The 24,515-nt window shown below is 43.3% G+C and overlaps 1 protein-coding gene across 1 annotated transcript in view; it reads right to left on the bottom strand.

The window, feature by feature from the left end:
- Positions 1–4,730: 4,730 nt before the first annotated feature.
- LOC106607594 (potassium channel subfamily K member 3) overlaps positions 4,731–24,515 on the bottom strand; it is a 50,198-nt gene continuing 30,413 nt past the window's right edge. Inside the window, exon 2 of the mRNA XM_014204681.2 lies at positions 4,731–5,668. Within this exon, the coding sequence (XP_014060156.1) occupies positions 4,731–5,668 (938 nt within the window). The remainder of the gene's footprint in view (positions 5,669–24,515) is intronic.

Raw genomic sequence — 24,515 nt, forward strand, 5'->3', positions numbered from 1 at the left:
AGAGGCAGCTGTTTATCGTTGTCTCTGATTGGGGATCATACTTAGGCAGCCCTTTTTCCCACCTGTGATTCTGGGATCTTGTTTGTGTGTAGTGTCTTTCTGCACTGCATATAGCTTTACGTTAGTTTTTGTATTTTTTAAATTTTTTTCCAGTGTAATTTTAAATAAAAAAAAATGTATGCCTACCACGCTGCACCTTGGTCCAGTTCTTCAGACGAGCATAACATTTAGGTCAGGCCCGAATCTTCTGCCCTGCTGCGATGGTTAAAAAAAATGTATAGTCAACTGAATGCACTGTTTAGTTCATAGAGCTGTGGTTACGTAACACTCCCAAAGTCATCCAACCATTGTAATAAATGTAAAGCAATTGCCGTGTGTGGTCAGATGATAATTTCAGCACCATTTTGATTCTGACAGCACCATTGTGCTGCTTTGAGACAAGCATGGGAACTCATCTTGATAAATCAATCAATGTAAGATTTTTGTTTTCACTGAATCTCCATTTGGAAATGTTACAATTAGGTTGGCAATGTTAACTAAGTTGTGGTGAGTGCACATGGTCCTTAGTCTAGGAATTGAAAGCAGTGCGGATCTTCTCTAAACACACACACACTAGGCCTATATAGCCTACCTGATGAGCTTCCCTGATGTTTTCCTGAACTTTCTAATACTTTTCTGTTGGCTTTCAGTCATTTTTCCTACTGACGCGAATACACATTTTGACACTTTTTCCATAGGCTATTCAAGTCATTTGACATATTTTCTTATTAGCCTATTGAACATAGAAACTGTGCTACAATGGTTAAACAGGTCAAAAGGCATACGTTGTTTCTATAACAATGCAGTGCCTATAGAAAGTCTACACACCCTTGAAAGTTTTCACGTTTTGTTGAGTTAAGATTTAGTTCTAGTTTTATGTCATTGATCTACAGGACAGGAAGGACACTGGACAGGGATTCCACCTTGAGGCCATTTGCGATTTTTAAACACTTAGAGTTCAATGGCTCTGACGGAAGAAAACAAAAGACGGATCAACAATATTGTAGTGACTCTAAAATAATGATGTAAATTACAGTGAAAAGAAGAATAGAGATATACAGATGCATATGTATTCAACAAAGCACTAAAGTAATATTGCAAACAATACTGCAAAGGAATACACTTTTTGGCCTAAATGCAAAGCCTTATGTTTGGGGGAAATCAACACAACACTTCAATGAGTAACTGCCTCCTTATTTTCAAGCATGGTGGTGGCTGCATCCTTGTATGGGGATTCTTGACATTGGCAAAGACTGGGGAGTTTTTCAGGATGAAAAGAAATGGGATGTAGCTAAGCACAGGCTAAATCCTAGAGTAAAACCTGCTTCACACCAGACACCGGGAGAGGAATTCACCTTTCGGCAGGACAATAACCTACAACACAAATCCAAATCTACACTGGAGTTGCTTACCAAGGAGACAGTGACGAAGTTACAGTTTTTAATTGAACTGCTTGAAAATCTATGGCAAGACTTGAAAATTGCTGGCTAGCCATGATCTCCAATACCTTGACAGAGCTTAAAGAATTTTGAAAATAATGAGTACATATTGCACAGTACAGGTGTACAAAGCTCTAATGAGATTTACAGCTCTGCTGTAAGGTGTTTCTAACATATAGTGACTCAGGGGTTGAATAATTATATATAATGAAGGTATATTAGTGTTTTATTTTTCATTAATCAAAAAAATAAAAATTCTTCCACTTTGACATTTGAGTATTTTGTGTAGTTCGTTGACAAAAAATTCTAATTAAATTTTAATCGCACTTTGTAACACAATAATATTTGAAGAAATCCAAGGGGGGTGTAGACTTTCTATAGGTGTCACGGTCGTCGTTGGTTAAGGAGGACCAAAACGCAGCAGGTATATGTAAGCTCATCTTGAGGTTTATTAACTCCAAAATGAACACCAAGAGAACGACCGATCACCACACAGTCTGGCAAGGCACAAGGCTAAGCTCAGAACAATCTCCCACAGTTAAACAGACAAACACACCCAACTAATATAGGACTTCCAATCAAAGGCTACACCACACAGCTGCCTTCAATTGGAAGTCCACCCCAATTAACCAAACATAGACATACAACTAACTAGATCAACATAGAAATACGTGAATCTCAAACAGTGCCCAAAAACCCCGGAATACTAAATCAAATGCCCTTACTACAAAAACACCACCCTGAACCACATAAAACAAATACCCTCTGCCACGTCCTGACCAAACTACAATAGCAATTAACCCTTATACTGGCCAGGACGTGACAATAGGCACTAAAACCACTTGGCTAAACCGGAAAAATAAGTGATTAGTTGGAAACACTTGTTCATTGACTTACTGAAATTATTCTCTTGTAATTGTAGGCTATTTCCTGATAGGCCTACTGTTGCAATAATATTGAAAATAATCTATCTACTCAATAACATCATATGGGGTTACTCACCACAATCCATTGAATAATAAGAAGTGTTCATCATTAGCTGCAGGAAGGGGGGTGTTGGAAGTGCTCCTGATAAATTGAAATCATTGTGCCAAATGATATAATTACTCCTGTCTGTTCAGAAATAAATGAAATCCTTGAAAATACTACACCAGATAACAATTTAGCCACATGTGTATTGTTTTGTCACATCATTAAGCGTGTTTTGATTTTATTTTGATTTTATTTTATTTAACTATTTAAAATACATACTGATGCCCCACCAAGCAACAATTACATACCGTAATTCAAAATTCAAAAGGTAATCGCACATGTGAGCTATCTCTGTTGCAGGTTCATGGAAACGGTTGAATAAGATGAGAAAAAATAAGAAACCCACACACTGCTTTTGCTAGTATCACCGCTTCGTGATACTAGCAAGAGCAGAGTGTAGGGTTTCTTCTTTTTTCTCAACAATTACCCTGTTTTGTTTCACCAAGCTGTTGAAAAATACTGTGATGAACTGAGATTTTAACTTTCACTTTGGTTACCATTACCACCCAATCAGAATATATAAAAATGAAAAAATAAATGTTGGTACTCAATTTCCAATTTCTATACTTTATTAAGAAAATGTGATTAATAATTCCAACTCAAATAAATGGTAATCTTCAAATCAATCTGAAGTGATTGAATCAAAAAGAGTTTTGATGAACTCAATGTTTTTAAAATCTGTTAAACATTTAAAGTACCATCTCATGATGTTTCAAACAACTCTCATTTCTCAAAAACATAAAGACTATTCCGTAAATCACTAACTTGTGATCATATGACCCTCACCAAAGACTCTATCTGCTTGAGGATGTGCATTCCCAGTCGACAAAACATGCCATGTGACATCATAATGATGGAGTTTTCTGGTTATAAATTGGTTTTCTGGTCGAGGAGATGGAAAATAAGCAGATTAAAACCAAGTAAAGACATATTTTTTCATAATGTCAAGACATCATATTTTGGTTTTTATGACAGCCAGATGTAGACATATTTTTCTGGATGCTAAAAAGGCATTTAAAAATCTAATACCCTGTCTAGTTCAGGATTTGTGCTTCTTCTTGAATGATATACACACGTTGAAAACCGACATATGGTAAGTCAATTCATATGAAAATACATATACATTTTAATATGAATTTGACGATGCAAATTTGAAGCCAATTCTAAGCCTACAAAACAAGGATCCCAGAAGTACAAATGTGTGTCACTTTCATAGGGTATTATAAATCTCCCTTAGACAACATTTAAGAGCATTATACCTATAAGAATAAATTATTTAGGTACCAAAAAATCTGGTGAGTAAGCATAAATTCCAGTGCCTTAAAGCACACAGTAATGTTATAAAGTGCAGCAGTAAATTAGACTGTCTACTACAGTATACACAGTGGTGAAAACATAAAACAAATGAATAACAAACATACAGTAAATCAATTATATGGATGGAAAAAAGCATTAGAAAGTTAATTACAATACTTTTTACAAAGTATGATAGGTCTTGAGTATTGAGAGAATGATACAGTAAGTAACTAAAGCAGATCAAAAGTGTTTGGCTTGAAACTGAACTTCAGTTACAGACACAAGACATGAGTCGACTGAGTTTTTAGAATACTTTAACTGAAAATATAGCTACTTCCCTAGTAAGTACATTGGTTAAAAACTGTATCCATATGAGAAATATATTTACATGTATTTTATTGATGACTACTGGGAGTTTTTATTGATGATTACCGAGAGTCACACTTCAATATATCTCTTGTGATATATTGAAGTGATACTATTATTTTTCAAAAATAATATTATCACTTCACCAAACATAAAATCAAGTGTGACTTATGATGCACAGTTTCTTAAAATTAATAATCCTCGCTTTCACATAAAAATATGTCTCTCATAGTGTCCTATTATCATCCAAACAATCTCCCAATATCGGTGATCAAGAACTTCAACCTTAAATACGGCAAAATGTGAAAGGATGCTGAAAATATAGCAAAGATATAGTTCAAGGGTCAAAACTTCGGCCTATTCTTGTTTTTCGAAAATCAGTGACATTAATCGATCACTTAAGTGCCAGTGGGAAACAAATCACCACAGGACAGGGATCCCATGAGGACTGTTAGTTGAGCGCTCTTGGTTTAGTCCATCTAAAATAGTGCCACAGTCCTTCCATGTGGTAGACAAGAGGTGGAGCTTGGTTTTATACGCATTGCGTCCTCCAGGCCTCTATAAGGAGCTTCGCCGCTTGCTGTGTCCTAGTCTGTATGGGGTGAGACTGTGCAGGCCCGTAGACACAGAGCTGATGGCAGAGTGGGGATGGTGCATGCTGCAGACGCAGCCGTTGGAGTGAAGCGAGTGGAGTGGGTCGGAGGAAAAGGCCTCCCCCTGCTCCATGTATGTGTCCGAGGTGGACAGGTCCCGGGGGATGATCATGGGGATAGAGTACTGCAGCTTCTCCCTGCTCTTGTACCACAGGCAGGAGCACATGGACTGGAAGTGGAGCACCTCCGCGTACACGTTTCGCAGCCCCCGCCCTGCTCCCCCCACACCACTGTTCCCTGATCCTCCACCACACCCTGAGGCAGCTGAGGAGGAGGAGGGCAAGTCGGGGGCGCAGCGCATGTGGTTGTGCCCTCCTGCCTGGCCGTTTCGGGAGAGGAGGGCACGCTGCTCGGCGTCCCGCTTCTCGTCCTCCGCGTTCATGGTCATGAAGCGCAGCACGACAAGATTGAGGAAGGCTCCGATCACGGTCAGGCCAGTGAGAATGTAGATGAAGCAGAAGGCCACGTACTTGGGGTTGGTCTGTAGAGCGTGATCCTTCTGCAGTGCCACATAATCCCCGAAGCCGATGGTGGTGAGCGTGATGAAGCAGTAGTAGTAGGCGTGGAAGAAGCTCCATCCCTCGAAGTAGGAGAAGGAGAGTGCTCCAATGCACAGCGTGCTCATGCAGGAGATGAAGCCAATGGCCACCATGTTGACCATGGAGACCTCGGTGCGCCGCATGCCAAGGCACTTCTTCAGGCGGTGCAGCAGGTAGCGCACCAGGGTGTTGATGCGCTCACCCAGGCTCTGGAACATGACCAGGGTGAGAGGGATGCCCAGCAGGGCGTAGAGCATGCAGAACACCTTGCCTCCATCCGTGCTGGGGGCCGCATGGCCGTACCCTAAGACAGAGAGAGAGACAGCAGTAGAGAGTCAGTGGGGTGGAACAGACTAAATGAAGTCAGTTGAGTTATTCAATTGAGTTCGTTGAGTTACTTTGTTTAGTGAGTGAGCGAGTTAGTCAGTCGCGTTAGTTGAGTTTCTTCTATAGTTGTTAGTCTTTTGAGTTAGTCAGTTAGTTGAGTTACTTAGTTGAGTTATTTAGTCAATGGAATTAGGGATGAAGGTTGAGAGTGCCACAGTTTTGAAATTCAACACTATTTAATATTCTTAATTTTGAGGGGCTCCAAAATTGGCAGAATGCAAGGGAGTTATAAATGTGCAGCAGTAGTAGTGGTGAGAATGGTTCAGTGTGAAAGACCCAGCAGATTTGCAGTTCTTGACACAAACTGGTATTCCTGGCACCTACTACCATACCCTGTTCAAAGGCACTAAAATATTTTCTTGCCCATTCACCCTCTGAATGGCACACGTACACAATCCATGTCTCAATTGTCTCAAGGCATAAAAATCCTTCTTTAAACCTCTTAAGGATTGGACCCTTTTTCAATGTTCGCCTAAACTGACATACCCAAATCTACCTGCCTGTATCTCAGGACCTGAATAAAGGATTTGCATATTTTTGATACCATTTGAAAGGAAACACTTTGAAGTTTGTAAAAATGTGAAACTAATGTAGGAAAATATAACACATTAGATCTGGTAAAAGATAATACAAACAAAAAAACATGCGTTTTCTATGTTTTTATCTCCATCTTTGAAATGCAAGAGAAAGGCCATACATTCAGATAGGAGTTTAGGTGTACTCTACATTTTGGCCACCAGATGGCAGAAGTGTGTGTGGAACGTTTCAGACTGATCCAGTGAAGAATTACATTACTGCACAATATTTTGTATCAAGTCTTGCAGGTGTTTGCCCAAATGTGCCGAATTGGTCAATTGATACATTTTCAAATACATAACTATAGAGAACATACAAAAATGCCATGGTAATAAAAAATGTAAGTTTACACACTCCCTGGAATGTCATACATGATGAATCATTAGCTTATACACTAACTTTCACACATCTAGATGGCTGGGTGGAGTGGGTGTGGAGTCAAAGACAGCAGTGGGGTCAAACTGTAGACCCCAGATCCTACATTTTAACATAAAAATAGATTTTATCAAACAAAACGATGCTACATTTTATCTCTGGGACCATCAGGATGACAAATCAGAGCAAGACTACTGAATGTAAGTACATTACTTATCTTCAGAGGTGAATGTATCAAACCAGTTGCCTTGATGAAAGTGTTTTGTTATTGTGCACTCTCCTCAAACAATAGCATGGTATTTTTTCATTGCAATAGCTACTATTAATTGGGTACCACATTGAGATTAACAATAATTGAAGCTTTCTGCCCATATAAGACATGTCTATGTCCCAGAAAGTTGTCTTTTGTATACAACGTCATTCCAGTCACATTAGCGCATATTAGCAACAACCGTCCCAGTTAGGGACACCGATCCCACAGTATACTGTCTCCCCCCTTCATTTACATGGATTGAAGTGGATTTAACAGGTGACATCAATAAGGGATCATAGCTTTCACCTGGATTCACCTGGTCAGTCTATATCATGGAAAGAGCAGGTGTTCATAATGTTTTTGTACACTCAGTTTATAACCATCTGGGAATGTTTATTACCAGGGACAGAAAGGCCACTTTGTCCTAAATTAAAAATATATTTTGTTTTTGAATTAGAAACAAAACAAGACACATCAATGAGAAATGCCACAAACGTGGCACCAGACCACATTTTGTTAATAATACAATTTCCATAGTGGAAAGAAAATAGGAAACTTGCAAAGTGGCCCAGAGAGTAAGGAGAAGAGAGGACTTAATAAAACTCACAAGCACACAGGTGCACCAAACACACAACCCTCTTTATTCCTCTCTGTCTTTAATTTGGGGAAATTATATAATTCTGGGGAAATAATTTTATGCAAGACCATGCCTGCAGCAACGAAGCAGTCCCTGACTGGTGTACCTGTCACGGCTGTTGTCGGTGAATGAGGACCAATATGCAGCAGGTACGTGAATGCTCATCTTGATTTTTAATTATCTTTCAAAACGAACATACAAAATAACAAAAACACGAACGATCAACAAAAACAGTCTGGTAAGGCACAAGGCGAAACACAGAACAATCACCCACAAATCACACATACAAACACACCCTAATATATGGAACTCTCAATCAAAGGCAGATAGACAACACCTGCCTTCAACTGAGAGTCCCAACCCCAATCAACCAAACATAGAAACACACAACCTAGACTAACCATAGAATACTAAACATAAACCAAAACCCGGAATTATTAAATCAAACACCCTTTACACAAAACACACCACCCCGAACCACAGAAAACAAATACCCCCTGCCACGCCCTGACCAAACTACAAAACAATTAACCTTATATACTGGCCAGGACGTGACAGTACCCCCCCCTTAAAGGTGCTACCCCAGAAGCACCTTAACAAAAAATAACCCCAAGCAACACCAACAAAAAGTCCCCTTTTCTAAAGGGAGGGAAGGGAGGGTGGCTGCCGTCAACGACGGCACTGTGCTACACCCCCCCTCCCCAACCCACCTATTTCTGGAGGTGGCTCTGGCTCCGGCCGTTCCAGGCTGTCGGGGCAGTCTGGCAATTCGGGAGAGTCGGGGCAGTCTGGCAATTCGGGAGAGTCTGGGCAGTCTGGCAATTCGGGACAGTCTGGGCAGTCTGGCAATTCGGGACAGTCTGGGCAGTCTGGCAATTCGGGACAGTCTGGCAATTCGGGACAGTCTGGGCAGTCTGGCAATTCGGGACAGTCTGGGCAGTCTGGCAGTTCAGGGCAGTCTGGCCACTCCGGCAGTTCAGGGCAGTCTGGCCACTCCGGCAGTTCAGGGCAGTCTGGCCACTCCGGCAGTTCAGGGCAGTCTGGCCACTCCGGCAGTTCAGGGCAGTCTGGCCACTCCGGCAGTTCAGGGCAGTCTGGCCACTCCGGCAGTTCAGGGCAGTCTGGCCACTCCGGCAGTTCAGGGCAGTCTGGCCACTCCGGCAGTTCAGGGCAGTCTGGCCACTCCGGCAGTTCAGGGCAGTCTGGCCACTCCGGCAGTTCAGGGCAGTCTGGCCACTCCGGCAGTTCAGCGCAGTCTGGCCACTCCGGCAGTTCAGCGCAGTCTGGCCACTCCGGCAGTTCAGCGCAGTCTGGCCACTCCGGCAGTTCAGCGCAGTCTGGCCACTCCGGCAGTTCAGCGCAGTCTGGCCACTCCGGCAGTTCAGCGCAGTCTGGCCACTCCGGCAGTTCAGCGCAGTCTGGCCACTCCGGCAGTTCAGCGCAGTCTGGCCACTCCGGCAGTTCAGCGCAGTCTGGCCACTCCGGCAGTTCAGCGCAGTCTGGCCACTCCGGCAGTTCAGCGCAGTCTGGCCACTCCGGCAGTTCAGCGCAGTCTGACCACTCCGGCAGTTCAGCGCAGTCTGACCTCTCTGGCGACTGTTGACTGGCGGGCAGCTCTGACGACTGTTGACTGGCGGGCAGCTCTGACGACTGTTGACTGGCGGGCAGCTCTGACGACTGTTGACTGGCGGGCAGCTCTGACGATGACTGTTGACTGGCGGGCAGCTCTGACGATGACTGTTGACTGGCGGGCAGCTCTGACGATGACTGTTGACTGGCGGGCAGCTCTGACGATGACTGTTGACTGGCGGGCAGCTCTGACGATGACTGTTGACTGGCGGGCAGCTCTGACGATGACTGTTGACTGGCGGGCAGCTCTGATGAAGACTGTTGACTGGCGGGCAGCTCTGATGAAGACTGTTGACTGGCGAGGCTGGGTTGACGCACTTGTAGCCTGGTGCGTGGTGCTGGTACTGGGATTACCAGATTATGTACACGCACCTCCAGGCTAGTGCGGGGAGCGGGAACAGGACGAGTCGGACTGGGTTGACGCACTTCCGGGTCCGCACGAGAGACAGGAGCTGGAAACCCAGGGCTATGGAGGCGCACAGCCGGTCTAGATCTTACCTCCTGCACAACCCGCCTTGGCTGGATGGAACTAGTAGCCCTGTACGAGCGGGGTGCTCGTACAGGGCAGACTGGGCTGTGCAGGGGCCTGATGGTAGCCGTGCGTAGAGCGGGAGTTGGGTAGCCTGGTCCTCGGAGGCGTACCGGCGACCAGATGCGCTGCGCAGGCATCCTCCTACCAGGCTGGATGCCCGCTCTAGCACGGCACCTGCGAGGGGCTGGAATAACGCGCACCGGACTGTGCGTGCGTATGGGTGAGATAGTGCGCTCCTCAGCGAAACATAGCGCTCTCCACCCCATACGCTCCTCCATATAACCACGAGTAGCTGGCTTCCGGCTCTTCTTACGCCTAGCCAAACTACCCGTGTGCCCCCCCCCAAAATTTTCTTGGGGGTGCCTCTCGTGCTTCTCCTTCAGCGCGTACTTGGCCTCGTACCACCGCCTCTCTGCCTTGGCTGCCTCAATTTCCCCCTGCGGGCGTCGATAATCCCCAGCCTGATGCCAGGGTCCGGCCCCGTCCAGAACTTCCTCCCAAGTCCACTTCTCCCGCCAGTCCAACTCGAACTCCGTCTGCTCCTTCCTCTGCTGCTTGGTCCTTTGGTGGTGGGTGATTCTGTCACGGCTGTTGTCGGTGAATGAGGACCAATATGCAGCAGGTACGTGAATGCTCATCTTGATTTTTAATTATCTTTCAAAACGAACATACAAAATAACAAAAACACGAACGATCAACAAAACAGTCTGGTAAGGCACAAGGCGAAACACAGAACAATCACCCACAAATCACACATACAAACACACCCTAATATATGGAACTCTCAATCAAAGGCAGATAGACAACACCTGCCTTCAACTGAGAGTCCCAACCCCAATCAACCAAACATAGAAACACACAACCTAGACTAACCATAGAATACTAAACATAAACCAAAACCCGGAATTATTAAATCAAACACCCTTTACACAAAACACACCACCCCGAACCACAGAAAACAAATACCCCCTGCCACGCCCTGACCAAACTACAAAACAATTAACCTTATATACTGGCCAGGACGTGACAGTACCCGAAACAATAAAGTTGTTCTATTATGGTGATTCAGCCTCATAGAGAAGTTAACAAACTTTACAGTTTAGTGTGTAGGCTAGTTGAAAGATTTTGTGAGGACAACACTATATTTGTCATACATGGGGCAGCAGAGAAAAACTCCAAAAAGTAACCCCATCAGATAGGCAAAGAATTCTAAAGCATTTTAACAAGACCCACTAGCAGTATTGTATTGAGAATTTAATTCAGACTTCGGCAGCAATAACAGTTTAAGTTGGCCTGCCATTTTATCCTTAACCCCCCAAGGCCTGAACCTAGTATTGAGGTACAGAGGGACTTTGCATAATGACCAATCTCTCCCTCAAAAAATGTGTTCACAATTTTTAATCCCCCATATTCATTTTACCAGGCCTGTGCTCGGCTTTACGCAGCTTTGAGCCCTATTAACCTTTACACAGATTTTCAAAATTAAATTCCTGATATCTCCCAAATGTTTTTCTTACAAAACCTGTAGCAGGGTTTTAAACAATATGATCTGTGTTTGGTCACATTTCATGGATCTGGCAGCAGGTTAAGTGGTAAGTGGTTCAGTCATGTGTACAGATGAGAGTGTATAGACTAGTTTCCCTCGTCGTGACGTGTGCTTTCCGAGGCACCCACCTGATGCAGTTAACCGTCTTGATTATCCTGATTAATTGGGTGGAGATAAAGAGGCTTTGAAAACACATCAAGGATGGCATAATGTGCCTGTTAGGGCCCCCTGTCTCTGTCATTATTACATTTCTATTGATTACCGAGCACATTTTGTTCTCGCCAAAGAGAAGAGGAACACCAGCCATTTATCAACCCGCAGAGCACGTACAGTACATCACCTCGCAAATGGGCCAGGATTCACAAAGGGGGTGAATCTATCAAAGGAGGAATTTGTGGAAAGGCTGAGGTGCAGTACAGACAGACCCATGTCTGGCAAAGAGCTGGAAATCAAAGAACCTTGGTCATGAGTTCAAGACATAACATGAAATTGCAAGCATTAGGCAATGTCTAACAGGCCTTTCGTATTTTCAGGTATTACGTAATAGGGATTTTCACATGACAATGTAAACAAATGGGACTTGAAAAGGACTAACGGTATAAAGATTACGTAACAAGACATGATACCTACATCAGGGTTGGCGTTAATTCCAATTTAATTTTAAATGTCACTGAAGTTCCTGAATTATCTCATGAAGTGGAGAATGTATGTTGAATTCAATTCGTATGGAATTTAAATTATGGTAAAATATTTAATTTTAAGAAATTAATTGCAATTCAGTATTTTCAAAATTAATGGAATTAATGCACATAATTTCGCACATTACGACCAGAGAGACGACACAACACTACATAAAGAGAGACCTAAGATGACAACATAGCATAGGCAGCAACACATGAAAACACAATTGACTACAGGAATAGTTTTAAATCATTTCAAGTTGTATTGAAATTGTAGCAGATTTGTAGAATTGTTGGGGATAATAATTCATTGGGATATGAATAATAGGTCAATTCCAAACATTGGAATTGAGAGGAATTTTATTATCTCTGAATTGAAAGACTGCCATGGAATTTGAATTGAATTCAATGGAATTTACAGGGAGAGAGAATAACATTAGAATATAATTTGTGGAATTAACAAGAACTCTGGCAAGCCAACAAGATACACTAAGAGGGAGTGAAGACAAGCTACAAGAGTAGGGGGACCATGACAGCAGAAGTGCCCTAGCTGGGGTCATGGACTCTGGGCTTCATCCCTTACTAGATGTCCTCTGACATCTGGAGCTCCCTGGAGACATGTGCCAGGCTGGATGCTGAATGTTAAACTGCCACAGCAGGAAGCAAAAAGTAATCTGTGGGTGGCGGGTTCAACTCTAGACATCAGATGGACTGTAAAATATGGGACACCTGCTGGTTCAATAAGCAAAGAACATCTGCAACAATGACAATGGAGTTTGTTAGGAGGTCCCATAGCTTTGCGATGCTGCTAAACCATATTTGGCTAACCCAGTTTTCCAACAATGATGGCCACATTAAACTAGTCTAGTCATATTCCAAGCAAACTGGGAAAATTCCCAAAACATTATCTAAGATTCCACGTATTTGTTTACTTATTTTGTACATAATGTTGCCGCTACCGTCTCTTATGACCGAAAACAACTTCTGGACATCAGAACAGTGAATACTCACCACAAACTGGAATAAGCTTTTTCCTTTAATGAGTCTGACAAGAAGGATATACTGCTTTCCCGGGAACAGGCCAAAAATCCCCGTCATTTGCGTGAAGAAAATACAGAGGAAAAGGGGGCACAGGTCGGGCTGCCTTCTGAGAATCAGTAGGCGAGCGAGTAAACTCCCACTGCCATCGGTTCTACTTACTAACATGCAATCATTGGAAAATAAAATTGATGACCTACGATTACGATTATCCTACCAACGGGATATTAAAAACTGTAATATCTTATGTTACACCGAGTTATGGCTGAACAACGACACAGATAATATAGAGCTGGTGGGATTTTCCATGCAGAACAGAGAAGAAGCAACATCTGGTAAGACGAGGGGTGGGGGTGTATGTCTATTTGTCGATAACAGCTGGTGTGTGATGCTAATATTAAAGAAGTCTCGAAGAATTGCTCGCCTGAGGTAGAGTACCTTACGATAAGCTGTAGACCACACTACCTACCAAGTTTTCATCTATATTATTCGTAGCTATCTATTTACCACCAAAGACCCGATGCTGGTACTAAGACCACACTCAACCAACTCTATACGTACATACCCCAACCAGAAGCCATAGATTACCGGCAACATTTGCACTGAGCTACAGGGTAGAGCTACCGCTTTCAAGGAGCAGAACTCTAACCCGGAAGCTTAGAATAAATCCCGCTGTGCCCTCCGACGAACCGTCAATACAGGACTAAGATCGAATCGTACTACACCGGCTCCGACGCTCGTCGGATGTGGCAGGGCTTGCAAACTATTACAGACTACAAAGGGAAGCACTGCCGAGAGCTGCCCAGTGACACAAACCTACCAGATGAACTAAATAACTTCTATGCTCGCTTCAAGGCAAGTAACACTGAAACATGCATGAGAGCATCATCTGTTCTGGACGACTCTGTGATCACGCTCTCCGTAGCCGATGTGAGTAAGACCTTCAAACAGGTCAAAATTCACAAGGACGCAGGACCAGATGGATTACCAGGACGTGTACTCAGATCATGCGCTAACCAACTGATCTCCCTGTCTGAGTCTGTAATACCTACATGTTTCAAGCAGACCACCATAGTCCCTGTGCCCAAGAACACTAAGGTAACCTGCCTAAATGACTACCGACCCGTAGCAATCACGTCTGTAGCCTTGAAATGCTTTGAAAGGCTAGTCATGGCTCACATCAACACCATTATCCCAGAAACCCTAGACCCACTCCAATTTGCATACCACACCAACAGATCCACAGATGATGCAATCTCTACTGCACTCCACACTGCCCTTTCACATCTGGACAAAAGGAACACCAATGTGAGAAGGCTGCTCATTGACTATAGCTCAGTGTTCAACACCATAGTGCCCTCAAAGCTCATCACTAAGCTAAAGACCCTGGGACTAAACACCTCCCTCTGCAACTGGATCCTGGACTTCCTGACGGGCTGCCCCCAGGTGGTAAGGGTAGGTAACAACACATCCGCCACGCTGATCCTCAACACAGGGACCCCTCAGGGGTGCGTGCTCTGCCCCCTCCTGTACTCCCTTTTCACTCATGACTAAAAGGCCAGGCACGACTCCAACACCATCATTATGTTTGCTGATGACACAACAGTGGTAGGCCTGATCACCGATAACGATGAGACAGCCTATAGGGAGGAGGTCAGAGACCTGATCTTGTGGTGCCAGGACAACAACCTCTCCCTCAAAGAGCTGATCGTGGACTACAGGAAAAGGCAGGCCAAACAGGCCCCCATTAACAACAGATTTTTACCTTGTCAGCTTGGGGATTTGATCTAGCAACCTTTCGGTTACTGGCCCAATGCTCTAACCACTAGGCTACCTGCCTCCCCAATGATGTGTATTGATAACAACAAACAGCCCAGCAATCCAGGAACATTCCCAGAACATTAGCTAACATTCCCATTATGTTCTAGTTAGGATTTGAGCTAACTTTAGGATGATAACGTCCCACAATAATATTTTAGCACCAAATATTTTTTTCCAAGAAAATGTTTGAAATGAAATATCCTTGGAATGTTCTCCTAATGTTCACTAAAATGTTCACAATGTCTGAGAACTACCAGAGAATATTCCCCTAAGGTTCTCATTAGGTTGCCAGAGAATGCAATAATACAATGTTCTGCCTCAACAAAATGTGGGAGCAATAGTCCCAGTCGGTATTAGATAAAAAGTAGAGGCCCTGCCCGCCTGTCGGGAAAACAACCTGATGTTACCCCATTGGTTCACAGCAACTATTTGACTTTTTTATAAACGCAACTTCTTGTTGGCTGCTTCTTTTAGTCAATTACAAAGTACATTTAAGAAAAGAAAATGTCTTAAGATTAATTTTCAACATTGCCTGCTTCCAAGTGTTCTCCCTATTTAGAAAAACATATAACTCTAGGGCTTCCCTCACGCCCTTTTTACCTGTTCCTGTCTGTGGTTATTAAATGTTCACTCCCTGTAACTGATTCTCGTCTCCAGCGTCGATCCCTACATAAACAATAGCACACTTACAGTTGAAGTCGGAAGTTTATGTACACCTTAGCCAAATACATTTAAACTTAGTTTTTCACATTTCCTGACATTTAATCCTGGTAGAAATTCGGTGAATTTTGGCCCATTCCTCCTGACAGAGCTGGTGTAACTGAGTCAGGTGTGTAGGCCTCCTTGCTCGCACACGCTTTTTCAGTTCTGCCCACACATTTTCTATAGGATTGAGGTCAGGGCTTTGTGATGGCCACTCCAATACCTTGACTTTGTTATCCTTAAGCCATTTTGCCACAACTTTGGAAGTATGCTTGGGGTCATTGTCCATTTGGAAGACCCATTTCAGACCAAGCTTTAACTTTCTGACTGATGTCTTGAGATGTTGCTTCAATATATCCACATAATTGTCTTTTGTCATGATGCCATCTATTTTGTGAAGTGCACCAGCCCCTCATGCAGCAAAGCACCCCCACAACATGATGCTGCCCCCCCATGCTTCACGGTTGGGATGGTGTTCTTCGGCTTGCAAGCCTCCGCCTTTTTCCTCCAAACATAACAATGGTCATTATGGCCAAACAGTTCTATTTTTGTTTCATCAGACCAGAGGACATTTCTCCTGTCACACTCGTAGAAAAGGTCGGACCAAGGCACAGCGTGATTTGAGTTCCACATCTTTTATTTCTGTGAAACTTAAACAAAACAATAAACAAACTACTAGAAACGTGAAAGCCGTAGTGCACAAAACACTAACACAAACAATATCCCACAACCCAGGTGGGAACAATGGAGAACTTAAGTATGATCCCCAATTAGAGACAATGGACATCAGCTGCCTCTAATTGGGAACCATACCAAGAGCACCAACATAGAAATTAAAAAATGCCCTGACCTACAACACCATAGAGAACCAAGGGCTCTCTATGGTCAGGGTGTGACATCTCCAAAAAGTACAATCTTTGTCCCCATGTGCAGTTGCAAACCGTAGTCTGGCTTTTTTATGGCGGTTTTGGAGCAGTGGCTTCTTCCTTGCTGAGCGGACTTCAGGTTCTGTCGATATAAGAATCGTTTTATTGTGGATATAGATACTTTTGCTGTTGTTCTGGGATTTATTTGCACTTTTCGCACCAAAGTACGTTAATCTCAAGGAGACAAAAAGTGTCTCCTTCCTGAGTGGTATGACAACTGCGTGGTCCCATGGTGTTTATACTTGCATACTATTGTTTGTACAGATGAACGTGGTACCTTCAAGCGTTTGGAAATTGCTCCCAAGGATGAACCAGACTTGTGGATGTCTACAAATTTTTTTGAGGTCTTGGATGATTTCTTTAGATTTTTTTCCCATGATGTCAAGCAAAGAGTCACTGAGTTTGAAGGTAGGCCTTGAAATACATCCACAGGTACACCTCCAATTGACTCAAATTATGTTAATTAGCCTATCAGAAGCTTCTAAAGCCATGACATAATTTTCTGGAATTTTCCAAGCTGTTTAACTGCACAGTCAACTCAGTGTATATAAACTTCTGACCCACTGGAATTGTGATACAGTGAATTATAATTGAAACAATCTGTCTGTAAACAACTGTTGGAAAAATTACTTGTGTCATCCACAAGGTAGATGTCCTAACCGACTTGCCAAAACTATAGTTTGTTAACAAGAAATTTGTGGAGTGGTTGAAAAACTAGTTTTAATGACTCCAACCTAAGTGTATGTAAACTTCCGATTTCAACTGTACATGATCAGGTGCATCCTCTTTTCAATGCTGCTGAAAGGTTTTGGTACCCTTCTCCAGATCTGTGCCTCGATACAATACAAGGACAATTCTTTCGATCTCATGGCTTAGTTTTTGCTCTGACATGCACTGTCAACTGTGGAACCGTATATTTACAGGTGTGTGCCTTTCCAAATCATGTATAATCAATTGAATTTACCACCGGTGGACAATCAATGGAAATAGGATGCACCTGATCTCAATTTCGAGTCTCGTAGCAAAATGTGTGAATACTTATGTAAATAAGGTATTTCTGTATTTTTTTATTTTTACAAATTAGCAAAAATGTCTTAACCTGTTTTTGCTTTGTCATTATGGGTTATTGTATGTAGATTGATGAGAAAAAACATTAATTTAATCAATTTCAGAATAAGGCTGTAACGTATCAAAATGTGGGAAAAGTCAAAGTGTCTGAGTCCTTTCTGAATTCACTGTATATAGTTTTTTTGTGGTGTAGGTTTTATATAAGCCCTTGGGCTTCCAACCACACCTGCACACAGTTTTACATTTTTTAGTTTTTATCTGTATTATTGTCTATCACTTTTTTTCTTTGAGAGTATAAAAAATGAGTATAAAAAATGTGTTCTGGGACCATTCTTGCAACATCAGATGAATGTTTTTTGCACCCTAAAAGAAATGTGTAATTATCCACGAAATTTGTCAGTTTTTATGTTTAGGAAACGTATTGTTTGTGAAGTTCACACCAGACTGTTTCCACAACCAAATAAAACATTCTGGATACATTAAAGAACAGACTAAATGTCTTCTGGGATGTTCTTGCAACATCAGGTGAATGTTTTAGACAAACATTGTATTTATATAAGCATAACTTGACAGTTTTTGTGTTATGAGAGCATTTGCCACAACATAACGAATGTTCTGGGAACTTTCACAGAGCCCAAATTGGTTTGCTAGGTTGTCACTGTGACCTGCTTCCACATGACCTACTGTATCTGAGATACTTAGTGTAATCTAGAATCTTTTAACAGCACAGCCACTTAACATCAACCATCTCTAAACTCTTATAATGTATCATTTAGACCGTTGTGTTTTAGCCTGGTGCTACTGTCCATTTGTGCTTCAGCCAAGTCATTTATTTGTGCTAATTTATTGTGCCATGCTAAACATGTACAGTATGGTATGACAACGATAGAATATCTACAGCATATACCGTATGGGACCCAGGCTAGTTGCACCTGCCTAGGAACTGTATCGCTCTATGGTAGGTGCTCTATGGTGGTTTCTCTAAGACTTCTCTGCCCTCCCCCCAAGCCCATTTAAAGCTAAGTGTAGCATTCCCAGGCGTAATGCCAGTCTCCCTGTCACTACTTTAAACCATATACCCCGGAGGAGACCCGCCATCAATCTCTAATCACAGACACCTCAAACTGTCACACCCTGATCGGTTTCACCTGTCTTATGCTTGTCTCCACCCCCACCAGGTGTCTCCCATTTTCCCCATTATCCCCTGTGTATTTATACCTTCGTTTTCTGTTTGTCTGTTTCTACCGGCGTATTCCTGTGTTTCCTGTGCTCTAGTTTTTCTTAGTCTTTCCAGTTCTGACCTTTCTGCCTGTACTGACCGTGATCCTGCTGTCCTGTACCTGCCTGACTCTGATTTGGATTACGACCCTTTGCCTGCCTTGATTTACCTTTTGCCTGCCCCTTGTACTATAATAAACTCTGAGACTTATACTATCCGCCTCCTGTGTCTGCATCTGGGTCATATCCTGACTTCTGATAGTCATCTACAAAATATCTTCCAATACTCTACTCAGCAAATTGGATGTAGTCTATCACAGTGCCATCCGTTTTGTTACCAAAGCGCCTTATACCACCCACCACTGTGACCTGTATGCTTTAGTCGGCTGGCCCTCGCTACATATTCGTCGCCAGACCCACTGGCTCCAGGTCATCTATAAGTCTATGCTAGGTAAAGCTCCGCCTTATCTCAGCTCACTGGTCACAGTGTTGGCCCACCCGTAGCACGCGCTCCAGCAGGTATATTTCACCGGTCGCCCCCAAAGCCAATTCCTTATTTGGCTGCCTTAAAGGTTTTCTGCTGCCAACGAATTGCAAAAATCGCTGAAGCTGGAGACTTACATTTCCCTCATTAACTTTAAACATTTGCTATCTGAGCAGCTAACCGATCACTGCAGCTGTACATAGTCCATCTGTAAATAGCCCACCCAATCTACCTACCTCATCCCCATATTGTTTTTATTTACTTTGCTGCTGTTTTGCACACCAGTATCACTACTTACACACCATCATCTGCTCATCATCATCTGCTCATCTTTCACTCCAGTGTTAATCTGCTAAATTGTAATTACTTTGCTACTATGGCCTATTTATTGCCTTTACCTCCTCATGCCATTTGCACACACTGTATATAGACTTTCTTTTTTTTCTATTGTGGTATTGACTGTACGCTTGTTTATTCCATGTGTAACTCTGTGTTGTTGTTTCTGTCGCACTGCTTTGCTTTATCTTGGCCAGGTCGCAGTTGTAAATGAGAACTTGTTCTCAACTAACTTACCTGGTTAAATAAAGGTGAAATAAAAATGAAATAAAAAAATATTTAAAAAATATGAACGGGCCATGACTGACCCAGCAGACTCAGACCAGTTCCGCAACGCTGTCTCCATCCAAGGAGTTTCCATTGGTAGACACGAGGTAGTACTTCAAGACCTTATGGAAAGACCCCAGACCTTGGCGGAATGCCATGACCATGCTTCCACTGCATTGCTGGAGCAATTCCGCGGGTTATCTACTAAGCAGCAAGCATCAATAACCCCCCAGACTGTCAGTTACCCCGCTACCAGGGGCGCTTCTCCCCAATCTACCACGGCTTCCCAAGTTACCCTGAGCCAAGGAGACAGCACAGCACATTGTGCAACATGTCTTCCGGATCCATGGACTTCCGGTGGACATGGTCTCCAAACGTGGTCCTTAGTTCTCGTCCTGGTTCTGGAAGGCATTCTGCACCCTCATTAGGTTGTCGGCCAGCCTGTGTTCCGGTTTTCGCCCCCAGTCTAACAGCCAGTCGGAGCAAGCCAATCAGGACCTGGAGATGGTTCTTCATTGCCTCATCTCCGCCAACCCCACCACCTGGAGCCAGCAACTCGTGTGAGTGGAATACGTCCACAACACCATTCCCTGCTCGGCCACTGGTCTCTCGCCTTTCGAGTGTTCCATGGGATAACAGCCCCCGCTCTTCCCTGAGCAAGAGGAAGAGGTCAGCATACCCTCGGCCCAGATGTTTGTCCTTCGCTGTACCTGGAAGAGAGCCCGGTCCACTCTTCTCAAGACCACCTCCAGGTATCGCCGACAGGCGGACCGCCACCGGACCACTGCTCCCCGCTATCGTCTCAGGCAAAGGGTATGGCCGTCCACTTGAGATCTGCCCCTCTGGGTAGAGTCCCGTAAACTTTACCCCGTTTTATCGGTCCTTTTCCCATCTAAGATTCTTAAGCCCCTCTGCTGTTCCTCTTCTGTTGCCCCGCACCCTTTGTATACATCTCACCTTTCATGTGTCTAGGATTAAACCTCTGTCTCACAGCCCTTTGTCTCCTGTTTCTAGGCCTACCCCTCTCCTCTGTCTCATCGACAGCCATCCGGCGTACGTGGTGAGGCGCCTCCTGAGTGTTCGACCTCGGGGGAGGGGATTCCATACCTGGTTGACTGGGAGGGTTATGGCCCAGAGGAGAGGTGCTGGGTCCCCGCTAGGAACATCCTGGACCCAGCCCTCATCGCTGAGTTCTGCCGCCAGCACCCTGTTCAACCACGTATGTGCCCAGGTAGGACACCAGGTGGCACCGCTAGAAGGGGGGGTGGTACTATCACACCCTGATCTGTTTCACCTGTCTTGTGCTCGTCTCCTCCCCCCAGCAGGTGTCTCCCATTTTATACCTTTGTTTTCTGTTTGTCTGTTGCCGGTTCATCTTGTCCATCAAGTCCTAACAACGTGTTCCTTTGTTTCCTGTGCTCTAGTTTTTGTTTTACTTAGTCTTCCCAGTTCTGACCTTTCTGCCTGTCCTGACCATCATCATGCCTGCTGTCCTGTATCTGCCTGACTCTGATTTGGATTATGACTCTTTGCCTGCCTTAACTTACCTTTTGCCTGCCCCTTGTACTATAGTAGACTCTGAGACTCGTACTATCCGCCTCCTGTGTCTGCATCTAGGTCATATCCTGAGTTCTGATACTAACACCAAACGACTCCCTGATTGTTTATTCATGCACTTCAACACGGCGCTGGCCCATCACTCTCGCAATCTCTCTTCCCCCTCCGCTTCTCTCCATTAGCCCAGCGAGCTTTTGACCTATAAGAGACTCCTGCAACACTGTTGCTCTCACAGGGTTCTCCAGTGGTGTCCACATCTGCACTGTGAAACCAAGAATGCTGGGAATGACGTTTTGTTGGAATAATAATTACATTTGACAATGAAAGAGTTTAAAAATGTATCCTGAGTGAAAAAAAATGTTTTACTAACTTTTACTGGCTTCATTAATGTTCAATCAGCTAAAAGAGGAAAAAAAAGCTTTTGGTGAGGGGAAAAAAAGCTTTTTAGAAGTAGAGTATCTAAAACATTAATTATGTGATATAATTTCAATTTAGAGCACTTCTACAGTGGGGCCACAATGATCAGGACAAAACATTGACTTTAATATTTTTTTAACTTGAGTCCAATGTCATTCATTCAGTTGATTTTTGATTAACTGAAATTGCAGGATATTATTGGCCTTCATATTGAGTCTGATTTTAGGATACTACAGGGGTCTCTTTTACAGCTTAAACTTGTTTTAAACGCTAAGAAAACAAATGTCATGTTTTTTTCTAGGTTTAAACTCTCAGTTAGAAACACTTTTGTAATCACTAGCTTGGATGGTACTCAAATCAAACAGGTCTCTGCATATAAATATTTAGGGGTATGGTTAGATGATAAGCTTTCTTTTAAAAAACATGTTACTGAATTGGGAAAAAAGCTCAAATTCAAGATAGGGTTCCTTTACAGAAACAGGGCTTGTCTGTCCTTTGTAAATAGAAAACAAATTGTGCAGGCTACTTTTATGTCCGTTTTAGATTATGGTGATATTATCTATATGCATGCATCGGCAAACACATTAAAACCACTGGATGCTATTTACCATTGTGCACTCAGGTTTATCACGGGTGATAGTTACAAAACTCATCACTGTATCCTATATCAACATGTGGGTTGGGCCTCTCTATCTGTGAGGCGAGAGCAACATGCTCTCTTGTTTATTTATAAAGCGCTTCTTTTAAAACTACCTCCATATATATCATCATTAATTTCCACTAGATATACAAATTTTAAAACCAGATCACAGATGTGGATTACATTACAGACTCCTGCGGTCTCCACAGAGTTGGGTAGGACTGCCTTTAGTTCCTTTGCGCCTTATTTATGGAACAAACTGCAGATCCAACTTAAGTTAGACACTCTGGTGTCCCTTGCCCATTTTAAAAATGTTATGGAGGATCAATATGATGTTGTCTGTGATTGTTTCTGTTGAATTGTGTCTTTGTTTTGTATGTTTGAAATGTTCTTGTCTGTATGCCTAAAACTGTACATGTCAACATGTTTACACAGGGCACAGCCGTAAAAGAGATCCAGGTCTCAGTCTGTTTTCCCTGTTAAAATAAAGATTTAAAAAAATAATAATAATAATAAATTGATATCGGTTGATAATGGTGTAACGACCCTAGCCTTCGTAAGCCTGTTATGAAAGCACCCTGGGTTCCATCCCTGTTTAGGACAATACTCTCCCTCCGTTCGCTACAATGGCAAAAAAATATGATAGTGTATTCAATTGGCGATATTCTGCCACTCATGCATGTGAAAATGTATGGATCATGACATGGACCATGACAATATTTTGATAAATATCAAAGTTATATAAGAAATGCCATGCCATATCAGTTTTGGGATCAGACATAACGGCTAACTGGCCAGCTACACCGGACACCTACCTTTTGCGGAGTGTGAGGCACCCATATTCATTTCTATGAAAGCTGGGCGTAGGCACTTTGGCTGCATGAAAATCTTGAGTAGCTCAACATAAAAATCATCTTTTTTGTTTATATTTTCAAGATTTCGACATGCAGTTCACGACCAAGAACATTAGGACAAAGTAACTTGCTCTCTGCCCATGCCAGCAAAAAGTTACTCATCCAGTGTAGCAAATAGAAAGCCTTTACTGTTTTCTCGATGTCCTTATGTAGCTCCTATGTAAGAAAACAGTGGTTATCAGAATCCCCAGAATTTCCATATCGGCACATCTCTATACAAAATAATTAAGCTATCAGTTGTGGATCCCACTGAGTTGTTTCGTCATCAACTCCCTGGTTCAGCTCATTCAACCTCAAACAACCAGACATGACAAACATCAGCCCAGCGGGAAAAACGGGTTGAAAGGACATAATTAAAACCAGAAACTGTTACAACCAGTTTTGTACACTTGGTCCTTCAATGACGAAACAAACCTCTTGCATGTATCGGTTGTCGCTAGAAGCTAGTGCTTCGAAGCCCCATAATTTTCCACCGGTACAAATTGAAGTGACCTTAGCTGATGGGAGTCAAGGGCCCGGGGCCAAGGGCCGAATGGCTCTCATGTTTATGCCAGCCAGTGATCTGTGGCCACAGGGGCCCACGCAGGTCCACCAGCTCTCACAGACTCTCACAGTCTTGCACAAAGACCAGGCCATTTATTATCTGTAAGTTGATGTGATGGCAGAGGAGAGAGAGCACATTGGCAGCGGCGCTGTTTGGGTTAGGTTTAACTCAGTTACCCCTCCTGCGGGCTCTGGGCTCCTATGCTGGGCCCTTCAGCGTCTATGTTGCTCTCATCCACCCCACAGCTGAGTAATGTCATCATGTTCATCACAGCCCCAAAGAGACAGGAAGGAGAGGGGCGGCTAGATCAGAGAGTCGTGATTTGGTTGGCGCACCCCCGTCCACACCCGCCTCTACCACCCCCACACAAACATCTACACACACACACACACACACACACACACACACACACACACACACACACACACACACACACACACAAACAGCTCAAAAAGAACAAATTCAACCCATGCATGTACAGGCTGTATCAGTTGGTTCTCTAGTAGTCTAGACCAATAGAGTAATCAGGCCCATTATTTCCTGCAGTCACTTTGAAAAAAAAGAAATAATGACAGGCGACTATTTCCATACACTGTTTCCCAAG

The sequence above is a fragment of the Salmo salar genome, chromosome 06 (genome assembly GCF_965601325.2).
Source record: "Salmo salar chromosome 06, fSalSal1, whole genome shotgun sequence".
Lineage (NCBI taxonomy): Eukaryota > Metazoa > Chordata > Actinopteri > Salmoniformes > Salmonidae > Salmo > Salmo salar.